A 15,303-nucleotide genomic window follows, 5' to 3' on the forward strand; every position below is an offset into this window, starting at 1 on the left:
CCTACTCTCAAGGTTTTTAAGCTAGCTACCATTGTAGAAAGCAAGTGGAGTTTTTGTGTGTGCTGTTTATTTATCGATTCGATTTCTATCCCACCTTCTTTCCTCCAAGGAACTCAAGGAGGCAGCACCCATTGGTTTTCCTCTCCCCCTTTGAATCCTACAAACGACCCTGTGAGGTAGGCTAGGCAAAGAGACAGCGACTGTCCCAATGAGCTGAGGAGGGATTTGAAGCCTGATCTTGCTGGTCCTAGTCCATCACTCTGCACCAACATGGCAAAAGCCTACCAATTTGTTCTCCAGTTGTTTGGGGGTGGGGGAAAGAACTCCTCTCCCCTCAAATCATACTGCTGCTTTTTTTAAAAAAAAGAAAAAGAAAGAAACTGTTTTTTGAATGAAGAAACGTCTTCCACTACGTCCAAAGCAGGGGAGGGGAGAACTGGGTTAAATGAGGAAACAAACAGGGACTCTGATGGAATGGGAAACTGAGCAGGGGAGCCACTTCTCAAACAGCGGCTGGTGCTTCAACCAGTAAGGGCTGCTTTGCCTTCCATAAAGACTCAGGGGTGTGGAAGTTGGGTCTTTCTGTCATGGCTAAAGCAAACGTGTTCTACAGGTAATACAGATGTTTGGCCCATTTCAGCTGGGAAGGGTGTGTGGAGTGCTTGGAGGCACCTGAGGTTCTATTCAGAGCAAGCAATGAGGTGGGTTGCCTCTGTAAAGGTAAAGGGGCCCCTGACCATCAGGTCCAGTCGTGTCCGACTCTGGGGTTGCGGTGCTCATCTCGCTCTATAGGCCGAGGGAGCCAGCGTTTGTCCGCAGACAGCTTCTGGATCATGTGGCCAGCATGACAAAGCTGCTTCTGGCGAACCAGAGCAGCACACGGAAACGCCGTTTACCTTCCCGCCGGAGCGGTACCTATTTATCTACTTGCACTTTGATGTGCTTTCAAACTGCTAGGTGGGCACGAGCTGGGACCGAGCAATGGGAGCTCACCCCGTTGCAGGGATTCGAACCGCCAACCTTCTGATCAGCAAGCCCTAGACTCTGTGGTTTAACCCACAGTGCCACCTGGGTCCGGGCTGCCTCTCAGGGTAGGCAAATCCCAGGACGCCATGTTCTTGGTGCTTTAACCCAAGCTTTGCCAACCTAGGGTCCTCCAAACATTTTGGGCTACAAAATAGAAGTGTAGGCTGTGGCTGATGGCAGTTGTTGTTATTATTATTATTATTATTATTATTATTATTATTATTATTATTATTAATTTATACCCCACCCATCTGGCTGGGTTTTCCCCGCCACTCTGGGCGGCTTCCAACAAATAACAAAATACATTAAAATATCACAGATTTTTTTAAAAAAACTTCCCTAAACAGGGCTGTTTTCTAAATGTCAGGTAGTTGTTTCATCTCCTTGACCTCCGATGGAAGGGCGTTCCACAGGGCGGGCGCCACTACCGAGAAGGCCCTCTGCCTGGTTCCCTGTAGCTTTGCTTCTCGCAGTGAGGGAACCGCCAGAAGGCCCTTGGTGCTGGATCTCAATGTCCGGGCTGAACAATGGGGGTGGAGGCGCTCCTTCAGGTATATAGGACCAAGGCCGTTTAGGGCTTTAAAGGTCAGCACCAACACTTTGAATTGTGCTCGGATACGTATGTGGTCTCGGCGGCCGCTCCCAGTCACAAGTCTAGCAAAGCAATGGATGCAACTCTTGCCTTTGTTCAGGTGATTACATTCCAGCTGTGCAGGAACAAGAGGTACACACACACACACACACACACACACACACACACACACACCTTCTAGGCAAGCAAGAGGCATTTCAGGATGGAGAGAGAAAAGCCAAACTTGCTTCTGACAGCAGGTTGCCCAGTGATAAGCCAATGCCAGAGGGAGTCAACTTGAGAATGTATGAAAAGGGTTTCAGGCCAGGGACGTTCCCTGCCCTACATGGAAGATGTTTTGAGGGTTGAACCTGGGATCTTCTGCATGCAGAGCAGGTTTTCTGTCATGGGCTACGGCCTGCCCATAACCAGCTGAACCCAGCCTGCAACCCCAAGCAGGGGTGCAATGTCAGATGTCACAGCCACCACCTCTGCACTGGGGTCTCTGAGAAATGGGAGCTGAGAGGTGGCCAACCTTCTGCTTTTGCATTCCTCCTATCCTCTTTGCTTGGGGCGACTGCAGCAGCTGGCCTCTGAGACAGCCTCATGGCAAGCTGCTGCAAGGCTCTCTTCTAGGTGGTTCTGCTTCCAAAAGCTACAACAGACCCGCAATACAGCAGCCACAATTGCTCTGCTGCGCCTTCCGCCACCTCCCCTCTTCCAGAAGCAAATGTCCCAAGCATGTTGCCGCCACACACGTCAACACTTCAAATGGTTTATTCCCCCCCCCAACATATACATACATTATATCTATGTACAATTATCTTACGTCAACAATTTTATATAACTTTATCCTTAAAAAAAAAATTCCTGTGGCAAACATAGAGGGAGGGCAAAGAGAAACCAGAAGGTTGGGTATAACCCAAAACAATGACAAAACCCACAACCCAGTGGGCATCTCCTTGCAATTGCCTTTACTGGAAGGCCAAAGCTCCAGGTTAGTTGAGGTTTGCAAAACATATTTTCAGGCAAAAGAGCAGGGTAGCATAGAAAAGCTGACACACTGTTAAACCTGACCCGACCAAACACAGGTTTGAAAGTGGAGAGATGAAACAGTGATAGAGAAGCTCACTTGTATTTGTGATTGGGGACTGGAGAGAGGAAGGAGGTGGTGGCCCCAGAACCTGAAGTCTTCCACAATCTAGTTACTGAAGACTGGGACCCAGGAGGGAGGGAGAGGGAGAGAGAGAGAGAGAGAGAGAGAGAGAGAGAGAGAGAGAGAGAGAGAGAGAGAGAGAGAGAGAGAGAGAGAGAGATCCCCACAGACTCAGGGTGTGTTCATATTACAGTGGTACCTCTACTTACGAATGACCTGACTTACGAATGTTTCTACTTACGAATGGAGCTCCGTCCGCCATCTTGGATGCTGTTTAGATTTTTTCTACTTACGAATTTTTAGATAGGGTTGCTTTGACTTACGAATTTTTTCTCCCAATGCATTCCTATGGGATTCGACTTACACATTTTTTTGTCTTACGAATGTGCGTTCGGAACGCATTAAATTCATAAGTAGAGGTACCACTGTACTGACTTGTATTGCAGTGAGGTTCTTTTCCCTGCCCCCGGTGCATAAAGCAGCTTTAGCACCCTCCAGATGTTCACATCAGCACAGCTTTGATTCCTTTGATGTCTTTACCCTACACAAAAGTGTTTGCACCTTGGCTAGAGACAAACTAACAATGGTTTGTGGACTCCAACTGGTATGAAGCCGGTTTGACAAACAACACATCGAACAGAAGTATCTTATATCCAAGTACTGGGTGCGTGGTGTGCTTTGTATAACGCAGGGCAAACACAGATTAAAAACACCCCGCCCTTGAAACGCAACAAGTGCACAGTAAGCACTCGAAATGTGAACACTGCCTGGAAGGAGGAAGGGGTGTGATCTGCAGAAGCTCGGAAGGACATGGAATGCATTGCAGCTGCGTGTTGCCTTGGAAAAACCATAATGGCCTAACAGATGCTGCTGGGTTTGGAGTTTACCCTCTTATGGGGATGGTGGAATCTCACCAGGGAGTTGGGGATCTAGAGGCCTTTTATAGCTCAGGATACCTAAAGGACCACCTTCCCCCATATGAACCTGTCCACAACCTGACATCGTAAGTCTCTGTGTCCTCCTTTCTAAGGACACTGCAGCCAGTGGCAGCCAGGGAGAGAGCAAAACTTTTTTCTGCAGTAGCCCCCTATCTGTGGAATGCTCTCCCTCTGATTATAGCCCCATAATCTTCCCAGTGGAACAAGGGGAAGGAGCCTCTCCTGACTCATGTCATGTGTAAACACTACAGAACTTCACATGGCCATTGAACACATGAAAGTAGCACCAGAGGTAAAAAGAGGAAGAGAAGAAGGGGCCACAATTTGGCACATCATCTAGCAAGTGGCTGCCATCGCCCTCCCTCTTTATCAGCACAAAGGACCATATCTGACACAATTTTGTGCTCTGGCAGGGGAGAGAGGGAGAGCAAAACGATGGCTCAAGGTTCATCAATGCTTACCTTTTTGCCCCACTTTTTTCAGGCAGAGGTCTGCACTTTAAAGCTTTGTGTCTGAGCACTCCTTTTTCTCTCGCCCCCCCCCCGAGCTTCCCCAGCAAAAACTGCTCTTCAAAGCTGAAGTGCAACAAAAAGGAATTTGTTTTCCCCCAGACTGTTGTTTGCTCCGATTCAGTGCTAAAGAGCAGGTTTTCGTGGAGAAAGCTCCAGAGCAACAAACAAACAAAAAGAGCACTCGCACACAGAGCTTTAAAGTGCAGACTATGCAATGCATGGAGGAACAGTAAGTGTGGCTAAGCCCTCAAAGGCCAAAGGGGGAGAGATCAGCAGACATTGCCTCTTCCAAAGGAGCCAGAAGATACCATCAGTGACCTCCCTGAGCTACTGTGCAGTTAGACTGTTTGTAGAGGGACAGCACTCTGCACGCTCACCTTCCAGCAGAAGAAGAGTCTTGGAATCTGGTTCAGGAGAGCATCCTAGTCCTGGAGGGTGTCTCCCAGAAGAACCCTGCCAACTCTGCTCTCTTGTAATAACCGTCCCACCCCAATCCTGTGACTGGAGGTCACCACCTTCTGGCTCCTGGAGTCACTGGCAAAAACGACAAGGGAACAGGAGGCCACAACACCAAAGCATAGTCCAAGATGCTAACAGCAGCTTCCCCTTGCATAGAAAAACATGACGAGGAGGATTAGACACGGGCTAGCCTGCTGCAAGGCAAGTTGGACCTTTGGGGAACACTCCTGGAGGTCATCACATCTTAAGCCACCTTCCAGACCACCTGCTTATTATGCATTCATCCTGATTTGTTTGCAGGGAGGTTGTACAACTTTGCATCATGGAATGTTTACCCACATTCAGCATTGTATTGCGTCACTTTCCTGATTGCAAACAAAAAACATAAAGCAAAATCCATCCAATTTTGGGGAGGTTTGTTGCACAAAATTTGGAGGTTTGTTGTGCAAAGGTGCCAAATCCGCTTCAATTGTGGTTCGATCCCAACCACAAACCAGCATCTTCCTAAAGTGCCCTTACAGGTCTGAGAAGGTGGGATGAGAATACTGCTGGCAAGGAAGAATGGATCTGGGAATGCAAATTGTGTGTGGAGAGAGTCCAACTAAGTCTTCTTCCCAAAGGGTGGCCGAGTGGCAGGATGAACAACTGCTTCATCACTGCCTCTGGGAAAAACCACCTCCCCTTTTACAATAAACAGCGGGCCAATTAATGTTGCAAAAATGACATACTGTAGATTTATACAAAACAACAACATTGCTCTTCGTTTTTGTAATTATTGCCTGCAATTATCCCTACACCAGACTAAGTATTTTATTGCACTTCGTATATAACAGTTATGGATCACTGACAGTTTTTCAAATGTCGCAGTTAAGGTACATGGCACATCAAGTGAAAGGCTGCCATCTCATCAAAGGAGGAGAAGTAAGGCACATCGGTGGATTCAGAATACAGCTCATTGACAGCCTGATGTGGTTTTGCAGATTAATCAGATTGTGAATACTGTAGTGTATACAAAGCAAAGCTGAAGTCAGTTGACCCAATATGATCTTCTGAGGATTCCTAGATTGCGTCTTTTGGACAGATGTTGACTTTTTGCATTTGACTCAAGTGGGACTGTTTTTTGCAAAAATGATTTTCTGCAATATGCAATTTGTAGCAATTTGTCTGTTACTTTTCTGAAAGGGGCTCCCCCTTCTTTCTGTTTTCTTGCTCGCCTGGTTCTGCTTTAAAATCCCACCTCTGCCTAGCAACGGCAGTCTGCAACCAAGTCAGTCCCCAAACTCAAGCAGTTCCAGGCTATACTACAATCTCACTTCACCCCCAAATTCTGGCTTGAGAAGTTGCATTAGTGACGGAATAGGGATCAATCAGGGACTCTTTGGTGCCAGGTCCTCCGTCTTTGGACAGGGAGATACACTTGATGACCTCTTCCATAACTTCTAGCTCCAGTGGCTTGTGCCCAGCCACTTGCATAGCAAATCCAGAACCCACAGGGCTCTGCTCTAAAGAGATCAGAATCCCACCGAGCATAAAAGGGGTGGCCGTTCCGCACACCTGGTGCCAGCTTGTGGGAAATCAGCAGTCTTCCCCCCTAATGATTCCCCTGGAGAGGTCAACCAAGTAGGTGGCATGCAACAAGCTGGACCACTGCCCATTGTCTACACAGAAAGGATGCCAACAGGGTTGCACCAATATGCAATCCTGCACCCACCACCCAAACACCATGCTAGATATCAGGAATACTAAGAGCCAGAGCAGTTTGCCTACCGCTCAACACATCACAGGATACCAGTCCTCCAAGTCAGCTGTGGCATGTGCTCAAGAATGAAATTCTTACATGTGTCTAAAACCAGAGTTCTACTTTGATCTCAAGGTGCTGCCCTCAGCTGAGCTGGGCAGAGTTTGCCCCTGGCCATAGCATCCTGGCTAGGACACTCAGCAGCAGCACCTTGGTCTTCCCTCTCCATTCATTAGTCTCTGCAGGGCTCCTCCCAGAAGGTCACCTGCACGGCAGAACCATGTTACAAAGAAACAGCACGGCAGAAGGACGGTCCCCTCTCTCCTCAGGTCCCAGGCCTCCAAGCTCTGCAGAGTCCCAGGGGGTGGCATCAGAGGCTTGCAAGAGAAAAGCAAACAGGAGCCAAAGACCATGCAGGAGAGCAACGGGTGCTAGTCTTCCTTCTCAGGGGTTTCCTCTGGGATCAGCGTCTGAAACGGATGGTCCCAGAATTTGCTGGTGATGCCAAAGCCTGAAACGGGGAAGAGAGAGAGGTGTAGAGTTACGTCAAGGCATTGCAGGCTTCCATCAGGGTTCTTCCAGTTTCCAGTTGCCCTCTTTATGCAGCAGCCTTCCTGATTTGCTTGCACAAAGCTTATGCAAAGGTTAGGCTAGTGCTGGTTTTTATTAACCATTCATTCAGGTTTCATTGTAGGGCAGTCCCACAAAACGAGCATTTGTCCCGATTTACTTTTGCGGTGCTTATAATATAAGCCTTCATCTGTGCACCCTAGGTTTTTCAATGTTCACCCCAACACATTCCAAATCACACCATGTCTGCTTCTTTTCCAAAGTGGATTTGTTGTGCTCAGGTGACAGAGCACTTTAATTGTGGAAACCTAAAGTTCCAGAATGCACTTGAGTCCTTCCCACAAAATAGTGGCCACATGGAGGCTCCATCAGCTAGTTTTGGCATTTAGCAACCCTGAGAGATCAGCAGGAAGGGAGCAAAAAGTCCCCTCCATTTTGTTTTTGTTTTATGGATTCATTTTTTAAAAAAATAGTACCTGCTTTTTCTTAGCACTACTCCTAAACTATTCAGACCAGGATGGGGAACTTGTGGCCCTCCAGATATTGTTGGGTTCACAAGAAGAGACCTGCCAGATCAGGCCAGTGCCCCATCTAGTCTACCATCTTGTTTTCACAGTGGCCAAACCAGATTCCCCAAAGGGAAACCAGCAAGTGGGACCTTGAGCCCAAGAGTCCTCTCCCCTCTTGCAGTTTCCAGCAGCTGGTATTTGGAAGTATTTACTGTCTCCAACAGTGGAGGTAGAACTATTGTGGCTAGTAGTAGGCAAGGCCCAGTGGTTAGGGATGATGGAAGCTGTAGTCCAACAACATTGGGGGAGGGGGCATAGGATCCTATTCCTGTGGTAGCAGCTGTTCAAGAGGCAAAATCCCCCCTCCATTACCTGCGTTCTGGTGTTCAAAATGGTGCTTCACATGGTACGCTTTCAGCCCATACAAGTAGCTGCCTTTCTTTGGTGATCCATAATGCAAGTAATAGTGAATCATGTCATAGACAATGTAGCCAAAGAGGCCCCCGACGAAGAGGGAGGTCCCAAATGCTTCAGGAAATACAACTCTGGCGAGAACGTAGAAAAAGGCAATGACCAGGGATGACGGTGCAGGTGGAAAGACCAGGCGAGATCCATCAAATGGAGACTGAAAGAGAACCGCAAGGAGCAGAATTAGTTACCAGCAGTTTAACTGACACCATTGATGCTGAGGGACATCCCATGGTTTGGAGTCAAACTGCTCATGATGCAGAAGAGCGGAACCGAGTTTCAATGGTTGGACTTGGCTGTCACTGTAAATCACAGTTTGGCACAACCACTGGCCATGTCAGTTTGGGGCTGATGGGAGCTGCAGTTCAGCAACATCTAGAGGGCCTCAGATCCCTCGTTCCTAGTTTAATGGAAACAAGCCACACCTTCTGAAGCTATGTATTTGATTACCTGAGGTTTGTGTCAGAAGCTGGAGTCAGGAGTAGGTCAGCAATAAAAGACACCAGTGTCTGTGAAATTTACTCTTTATTCAAAGAAACCAAAACAGTGCAGGCCTAGCAATCACAGCAAGTCTTCTCAGTAGGACTTGCCCCAATGAAGAAGTTGCAAGGATTGAAGGTCCCTGCCTTCCCACCCCTCTCTAAGGCTTCTCCCCTGGTTCCTTCCTCAGCAGCCTAAGCCTCTGTTGTCTTGCTTCTCCTTGCTCTGTCCTCTACATTTTTCTGCCTGTTCAGGGGGAGGGGAGATGGTCTCAGCAGGAGAGGAGACTCCCTGGATTCTTCAACAGCCTGCCTCTTCTCTATCTCCTGGGCCCCCTCCTCTCCTGCCTTTGATTCTGGACTGCTTTCTGCCCCAGCCTCATCCTGCTCACAAAACCCTGTTGCCTCTTCAGCTTCCAACACCCCCTCTTCTCATGTCTGCTTCCTCTTCTCCCTCTGACCACTCATTGTCATCCCACCACCAGTCCCCTGGCTCTGAACCTTCTTCCCTTGGGAGTTCCCTTGGGGATTCCCCCGCTTGTGCCTCCTAGCACTCCTCTGCATCCAGCCAGTCCATGGCAGTTTAGCATTACACCTGAACCCTAAACTGTGGTGAATCCTAACTATGGTTTGTTCAAAGAAGCCAGCTCCATAGTGTTGAAATTAGCTTGTTTCAAACAAACCACAGTTTCAGACAGACCTTAAGTTTGTCAGGTTCGGGCAAAATGGCAAGCGGTTCTTAATCAAAACAGAAGTTTCTGGGCACCTCTGCACAGGTACATCAGACAAGGAGAGAACAGGGGCTACAGATGGTTTCCATGATAAACTAAAGTTTATCATGGCATCCAAATGCAGCCACTCTGGGTATTTGTCGGAGGAGGGAGGGAGGTGTTACTGAAAACTCTCCCTGCTTTAACACAAGAAAACATAATTATTTCCTGGAGGCTTAAAGTGCGCCAACCCACACGTTCCATGCTCAAGTGCTAGCCTGTGCGCATTCCTCAAATGCTGCTCCCACCATGCATTCTGGAAAGCAGCATTTTATTTCTGCTGCCTCCCAGAAAGAAACATAAGAAAGCTGTCTTATGCAGAGTCAGGCTGTTGGCCCCAAAAGCCCAGTGTTTTCTATACAGGCTGGAAGCGGCTCCCCAAGGTTTCAAATGGGGATCATTCTGCCTTGGGCCCAGGCCACCTGTAATATCGTATCTTCTGCTCTGAACCTGCCTGGGTGCTAAGATCCCCAAGTGAGCCCCTTCTCTCAGTCCCATCCACATTGGAGGCACAATTGGTGGTGTCTCCACCAAGAGGGAGAGAGCCTTTTCTGTTGTTGCTCCCCTGTTACAGAATTCCCTTCCAAGAGAAGTTGGACCGGCTCCCTCTTTGTTACCCTTCCAGCAGGCAACCTTCCTGTTCAGACACACCTTAGGAAACTAAGGTGCAGGTGATGCAGTTGTCAGGGCAAACTGGAATTTAACTGTTTGTTCTAAATGTACTTCAATTATTCTTTTTTTTACTTAAGTTTCTTTTCAACGCTTTTTATTTTATAACGTTGTTTATAAATGTTGTAAGCCTCCTGTAAGCTTGGGAGGAATGTGCAACATAAATACATTAAATAGGATCACAGAATCGTAGCGTTGGAAGGGACCCCAAGGGCCATCTAGTCCAATCCCCTGCAATGCAGGAATCCTGCCCACAGCCATTCCTGGGTGGGCTAAAATCACCAACCTTCTGGTTAACAGCTAGGTGCAGTGATAATCTTTCTTTGCCTGACCTGAAGAGCCCAAGAATTGAACCTGGAAGCTTTTGCACACCGGTGCTCTGCCACTCAGTTCTAGCCCGACCTCAACTAAGAAACTTCCTTTTCCAGAGTTGGACCATTGGTTTTGTCTCTATATTACAATTTATACCCCATCCCATACAAAAGAAAAGTAAAAATACAAGAAAAACAAAACAAAAAGAGACCTAAAATAGACTTCTGATTGTTCTCAAAAAAGCTAAACCTCTTGTGTGCCAAATTCATAATGCTAGCAGGCCTCTTGCAGCCCTTGGCCTAGAGGTTTCCCCACACATGCCATGGAAGGAGACAAGGGCTCACCTTGCAAAATAGACCACATTCATTTGCATGGGGTAGCTGAATTCAGTCTGGAGTTCCTTGCCACACACGGTGGTTTCAGTGCTCAGGAAGGCTGTTGCTCCGAGTGACAGCCTCTTTCCCCCCAGCTTTTTTACAACAGAGCCCTGTGGGTTCTGACCTTGTAAAGGGACCCCCATCCATCTAGGGTAGCTTTCACCCAACCTGGTGCCCTCTGGCTGTTTCAGACTACAGCTCCCATCAGCCCCTGTCGGAAAGGCTCCATGATGGCCATGCTGGCCAAGGGAACACGGTTATCCTGGCCAAGGCTGATGGGAGTTGTAGTCCAAATCAGTTTCGGGAAGGTTCTCCCCAAGAGGCTACTAGTTCATGTGGGGTCCCATTTACCTTATGATGCTGACCGTGGAGCAGGAAATGCAGTGTGATCAGGTAATAGTTGTTGGCCGGCGGACTCATGTGGAAGATGAAGCGATGGATGATATATTCGACTAAGGACCACATGCACATCCCCACAATGAAGAGCAACGGGAACCAGGCCTTGTGAACACGGATGGAATATGCTACACAGCAGGGAGGGAAGATGAGAGGTCAGCAAGCCCTGCAGTCTGGACCTCCTCAGTCCTTGAGGAGGACTTGCTCTAAGGACATCAACACAGCACCCAATGCAGCCCCATTCAGCCCAGCAGCCAGTTTCCAACATTGCCAGCCCAGGGGTTGTCATTTCGATTTTTCTGTGTGCTGAGGATGCCACCTTCTTTGGGGTGTGTGTGTGTGCACTGTTCCCCCTACCCAACCAAAGTTGCTAGAGTGAAGATAGAGCAGCGTTTCTCAAAAGAAACGCTGGCTGGTGTGCCGCGACGTGCGGCGACTGGAAGGGCGATTTGCATTGTCACGTGCCTGGCGGCCGCCAATATACTGCACTAACCCACCGGAAAGCAATATTTCTCCTCCTCTTTCCCAAAGCTCAGTGCAAACGAGCCTGGCGGCCGCCAATACACAACACTGACACGCCGGAAAGCAATATTTGGCAAGTGTTTCTTACAGTCATAATTATAATATAGGGCGGCACAGAGTTAAATTTTTTAACTTTTTTAATGGTGGTGTGCCTCGTGATTTTTTTCACGGAACAAGTGTGCCGTGGCCCAAAAAAGGTTGAGAAACACTGAGATAGAGAGCAACCCCTCATTGTGAGATGCCTTCAAATGTCATCAGGTAAGGTAAAAGGTAAAGGGACCCCTGACCATTAGCTCCAGTCGTGACCGACTCTGGGGTTGCGCGCTCATCTCGCATTATTGGCCGAGGGAGCCGGCGTATAGCTTCCAGGTCATGTGGCCAGCATGACAAAGCCACTTCTGGCAAACCAGAGCAGCACATGGAAACACTGTTTACCTTCCCGCTATAGCGGTTCCTATTTATCTACTTGCATTTTGATGTGCTTTCGAACTGCTAGGTTGGCAGGAGATGGGACCGAGCAACGGGAGCTCACCCCATCACAGGGATTCGAACTGCCGACCTTCTGATCAGCAAGCCCTAGGCTCAGTGGTTTAGCCTACAACGCCACCTGGGTCCATGTCATCAGGTAGCTGAATCTTACTGGCTACTTTGCATGGTCATCAAAGGCAAATCAGAAAGAGGGCAAAGATTTCTCTCTCCACTAAAAAAAAAGGAATCTTCTTGTTGTTGTTTATTGAATTTATATACTGCCCTAAACCCGGAGGTCTCAGGGCAATTCACAGAAAAGATCACAACATATGTAATCAGAAGAAAAACAACAACCCAATAACACCCCCCAGAAAAGAGCCACATTTAAAAAGGGTATAGGATGTCAAACCGATCAACCAAAGGCCTGGTTAAAAAGGAACGTTTTTGCCTGGCGCCTAAAGGTGTGTAATGGAGGAGCCACTGCAGAGAAGGCCCGTTCTTGTGCTGCCGAAGTTATACAAAATTGTTATACCCTGAGCATGTTCCAAGAGCTTTGGAAGATATAGGTCTCATCCTTTCACCAAACCTTTCCCTCTGAGAAAAATCTGAGGGTGGGAACACCCCACGCACAAGACCCCAGAGGATCCAAGTGGGAATAAGAATGTAAGAACTTAAGAAGAGCCCGCTGGATCAGACCAATGGCCCATCTAGTCCAGCATCCTGTTCTCCCAGGGACCAAGCAGACGCCCCAGTGGGAAACCAGCAAGCAGGATTCAAGCACAAGAGCCCTCTCCCCTCCTGTGATTGGCATTCAGAAGCATCACTGCCTCTGACCGTGGGGGCAGAGCAGGATCATCATGGCTAGTAGCCATTGACAGCCCTCTCCTCCTCCGTGAATTTGTCTAGTCCTCTTTTACGGCCATCCAAGTTGGTGGCCACCACTGTCCTCATAAGGGAGTGAGTTCCATAGTTTACCTATGTGCGGCGCGGAGAAGTACTTTCTTTTATCTGTCCCGAATGTTTGTTTTAACGCTGTGCCAGCCTGCTGGCATTATTACTGTTGGCTGGGTCTGATAGGAGCAGAAAACAGAAAGCTCCCCCGCTCCCCAAGGAATAGCCTAGGCTGGCACAGAATGGCACCCTTGGAAAAGAAAGACAGCCAGCCAGTCGAGAACAAGGGGGGAGGCCATGCGCCTCAGACTGCAGGTGCCGCAAGCCGGAGTCTGACTGAGCGAGATTCAGGCTTCTGGCTCAGCACAAGCCCTTCTCTGTGCAGGGCCCACTGTGGGTGGCATGGAGGCGGAGGGAGCTACTTGGGACAATAGCCGCTTTCTCCATTCCTGACTCCCAATTATTGCTGCTGAAACCTGCCTGGAGGCTGCGCTGCAGATATTTTGAGGTGGTGGCATGAGGTAGGGCTTCTGATACAAATACTGCCTTGCAATCCTCGTGGAATAAATCAAACTGTGTGATGTTCCCCGCCTGCCTGGTGTCACAGCAGGGAGACTCCGAACATACTATGCTCTGGGTGCCTTGCAGCAAATCACATAGCCAGTAATTAGCCATGTCCGTCAGCGCCTGAGCATCCTCAAGAGTGCCTTGAGAAAAGAAAAGGGAGATGTGGTCACGAAGTTCCCTGCATGGTCAAGGAAAGGAAGCCTCGGGACACATACAGAGGGTTGCACCCAATGTAACTCCTACTCGGGAGCAGACCAGCTGAAATTAATAGGCATGGCTGACTCGGGACCATTAAGTAGGCACTAGCTGGACAGAACCCAGAGTGCTCCCGCCCTCACCACCCAGCCACAAGGAGGAATGTAGTCAAAGTTGCCTCCTTGGAGCATAGCCTGAGTACACTTTAACTAACTCAGCCTGTGCTGTTGGTACGGCAATAAACTTTCAGGACATGTGTGCTGGGGGCACTGAAAGGGGAAAACATTGGATCAATCCTGGATTGCTCCAACAGAAAGAAACTAATGTGTGCCAGCCACAGAGGGCACCCCCTCCATGTGTACACATGGCAAAGATTTAGCAGCTGCTCATGGTGCCTGAATGCAAGTATGGGCGCCTGCAATGTGATCCCTACAAAAGGGCTTTCAAAAAAAAACCAAAACACAGTGCTTCAAAGGCTGAAGCATGTGTGCAGCCCATGAAAGGGGCATACGCTTATCTTCCCTCCATTCCCAACAACCAGAAGGCCTTTCCCCCATTTCCCCCATTACACAATTGCCCAGATGCACTGTCTTGCTGGCCCACCATGAATAGGGCTTCATCCTGCCTTTCCTCTCCATGGGAAACAGAGAGGTCGAGCTCAGGGCACGGCTCCCAGGCAGGATTGCTCCTCAGCTGACACAGATGCAAACTGGCCTCACCAGTTGAAAGATGCCCCTTTTCCTAATGCCCCATTGCCCAGATGCAGACCTGCCTCTCCCCACTCAGAGCCTGAGAAGATTGTTTAAAGAGGCTGGTGGATTGAGCGTAGGCACCTGTTGTGAAGGTAGAAAACAGCCAGGTTTCTCCCTTCGCAAGCGACGTGTAGCTATGCCAGCTGAGATAAAGCACCAGCGGAATCCAGACGGCACAGACTGTGTACCTGGAAGGAAGAGGGGGAAACTGGTTTAGGTTCATAACGTCAGCTGTCTCCTGGCAAGGGAGGAAGAGCTTTTGGGGAGCCCTGCAAATTCTGGGGAAATCTAAGATGGTGAGAAGGAGGAGGCAGGTCTCTCTCTCCCAGCTGCAGGCCCCACAACCAATTGTTTCCCCTCCTCCCCCCAAAAAAGAGAGAAAGCAAAAGCCATCAGTGAGTTATTAGGTTTTTGACTGGTTGGTTTTAATGTATGCATTATCTATTTATGTTAAGTTGCTTTGAATTGCTTTTGTAAACAAACAAAAAAAGCAAGCAATAAGCTTAAACTATGACAATGCCCTCCTGATCCATATCAGAACTATGGTGAGGGCAAAGGACTAAGTCTTCTCCAGAACATGGTCTCAATACAGATCACTCACTCACTCACTCACTCACTCACTCACTCACTCACTCACTCACCCACAAATGCCTGCAGTCCCCCACCCACCCAGTGAAAACTCTGCACACCATTTCTAGTTGGATGAATAATGTCTTCTCTAGTATCACTCCTAATTCCATATAGCCAATTGTAGTGATGAATGAATGGTGCATCCTGAGCTGGGGTGGATGATTTAGGTTGGATTAGAGCAGAGGGAAGCCAGTGTGGTGGCCTCTACATGTTATTGGTGACCCAGTCAGGGTGGCGAACAGCCAAGGATGATGGGTGTCATCGTCGAGCAATGTTTGGAGGGCACCACTTTGGCTAACTCTTGAGTGGTAGCTGTTCTGCCCCCTTC

The 15,303-nt window shown here is 48.6% G+C and overlaps 1 protein-coding gene across 1 annotated transcript in view; it reads right to left on the reverse strand.

The window, feature by feature from the left end:
* Positions 1 to 2,358: 2,358 nt before the first annotated feature.
* The window catches only part of FA2H (fatty acid 2-hydroxylase), a 71,158-nt gene continuing 58,213 nt past the window's right edge, over positions 2,359 to 15,303 (reverse strand). The window contains exons 4-7 of the mRNA XM_035117884.3: positions 14,427 to 14,533; positions 10,906 to 11,078; positions 7,852 to 8,104; positions 2,359 to 6,911 (exon numbers count right to left, since the gene is read on the reverse strand). Of these exons, the coding sequence (XP_034973775.2) occupies positions 6,832 to 6,911; positions 7,852 to 8,104; positions 10,906 to 11,078; positions 14,427 to 14,533 (613 nt within the window). The 3' untranslated portion in view covers positions 2,359 to 6,831. The remainder of the gene's footprint in view (positions 6,912 to 7,851; positions 8,105 to 10,905; positions 11,079 to 14,426; positions 14,534 to 15,303) is intronic.

This window comes from Zootoca vivipara, chromosome 6, assembly GCF_965207765.1.
Source record: "Zootoca vivipara chromosome 6, rZooViv2.hap1.1, whole genome shotgun sequence".
Taxonomy (NCBI): Eukaryota; Metazoa; Chordata; class Lepidosauria; order Squamata; family Lacertidae; genus Zootoca; species Zootoca vivipara.